The sequence below is a fragment of the Pseudorca crassidens genome, chromosome 8 (assembly GCF_039906515.1).
Source record: "Pseudorca crassidens isolate mPseCra1 chromosome 8, mPseCra1.hap1, whole genome shotgun sequence".
Lineage (NCBI taxonomy): Eukaryota > Metazoa > Chordata > Mammalia > Artiodactyla > Delphinidae > Pseudorca > Pseudorca crassidens.
Genome location: NC_090303.1, coordinates 6,359,322 through 6,360,651, shown reverse-complemented (window position 1 = coordinate 6,360,651; position 1,330 = coordinate 6,359,322). Strand labels below are relative to the sequence as shown.

At 50.1% G+C, this 1,330-nt stretch overlaps 1 protein-coding gene across 1 annotated transcript; it reads right to left on the bottom strand.

The window, feature by feature from the left end:
- Positions 1–330: 330 nt before the first annotated feature.
- LOC137228539 (acireductone dioxygenase-like) lies at positions 331–765 on the bottom strand. The gene has a single exon (XM_067745517.1). The coding sequence runs from the start codon at positions 730–732 to the stop codon at positions 382–384; it is 351 nt and encodes a 116-aa protein (XP_067601618.1). The 5' UTR covers positions 733–765; the 3' UTR covers positions 331–381.
- Between the last annotated feature and the right edge of the window lie 565 nt (positions 766–1,330).

Below are 1,330 nucleotides of genomic sequence, written 5' to 3'. Positions count from 1 at the left end.
AGCAGGCATGGTCTCGCCTAGTATCCGCTTAAAGTCCAAGAATCAGGTCCAGATGGGGGCAGCCAAGTGGTTCCGTTTGGGGAGCTGAAACTCACCGGGTCACAGCTGAAGCCACGAGCTGACACAGGGCCACTGACCGCTGATCCTGAATCTGAGAAAATGAGCAGATTTGCCCAGATTTCCACAGGTGCTTCCATGTACAAACCGGTTCTATAGCTACTTCCATTAAAACATATTCTGATCAAATAACCTTGCAGAGGAAATCTCACCTAGCCTCAAGTCTACAACACAAAAGCAAGGAGAATACGACAGATTTTCTGCTGCCATCACGTCTGGGACCTTCACAAGGAGGGCCAGGGTGCGCGATGCCCCAGGGCACCGCTAGGCCGTCTGCGACAGAAACTCCAGGTACTGCCCAGGGGCCTCGAAGTGGTCAGCCAGCCGGTTGAACGCGAGCCACACAGGCTCTCCCACAAACAGCCGCATGGCCTTCAGGTAGTTCTTCTCGTCCAGCATGAAGCGGTGGTATATCCCGGCGAGGAGAGAGATCATGTCTCCTTTCTCCCTGAAGATCCGGATCCACCTGTCCTCTTTATCCCTCACGTCGAGGTACCCACTGGCGTCCAGGATGCAGCGAATCTCGTCATCCAGGTGTAAATGCTCCTCGTAAAACATCTTAATCTTTTCTTCATAATTTGGTAGTTTGTCTTTGCATATGATTATTACGTCCATCCAGGAGTAGTTTCTCTCTTTTCGGATCTTTTCTAATTCCGACAGGGCGCGCGGGCTGCGCGTGGTGGAGCCACCGGGGGTTGTCGGCTGACTCAACCAAGTACAAGGACTACACCACGGCCGGGCCGGGGATGCCGCGACTGACCCCGGACCTGCTCGGGCCGGTCTGACCCCGGGACCCGCGCGGGCCCCACCGACCCAACGTACTATTTCAATATTATGTGAACAATAGCTAATAATAGTAAGCCTAAGTATTTATTGATTATTATGTGTGAAGTACTGTGTCAAGCATGCGTTGTACCTTAGGAGATCAGTAGACTATTTCCTCAATTTTGTATTTTAATCATTTAAGTAACTTTTCTAAGGTAAGAGGATAATTTTGGAGGGATAGCATGGACTTGAGTTCCGGGTCCGTCGACACGTGGAGCGCCTCTGTGCCCTGCCTCTCACCGGGCATTTGACACAGGTGTTTGAGACATGGCATCTTCACCTCCTTCCTGCCCTTCAAGATACTTTGACTTAACTCTGAAATACATCAAATCAGAAGAACATTATGCTACTGTTTTCACAGTATTATCTGAACAGAAAAATGAGATAT

Coding starts and splice junctions, on each gene's coding strand:
- LOC137228539 (XM_067745517.1), bottom strand. CDS start 732: ATGGACGTAATAATCATATGCAAAGACAAACTACCAAATTATGAAGAA.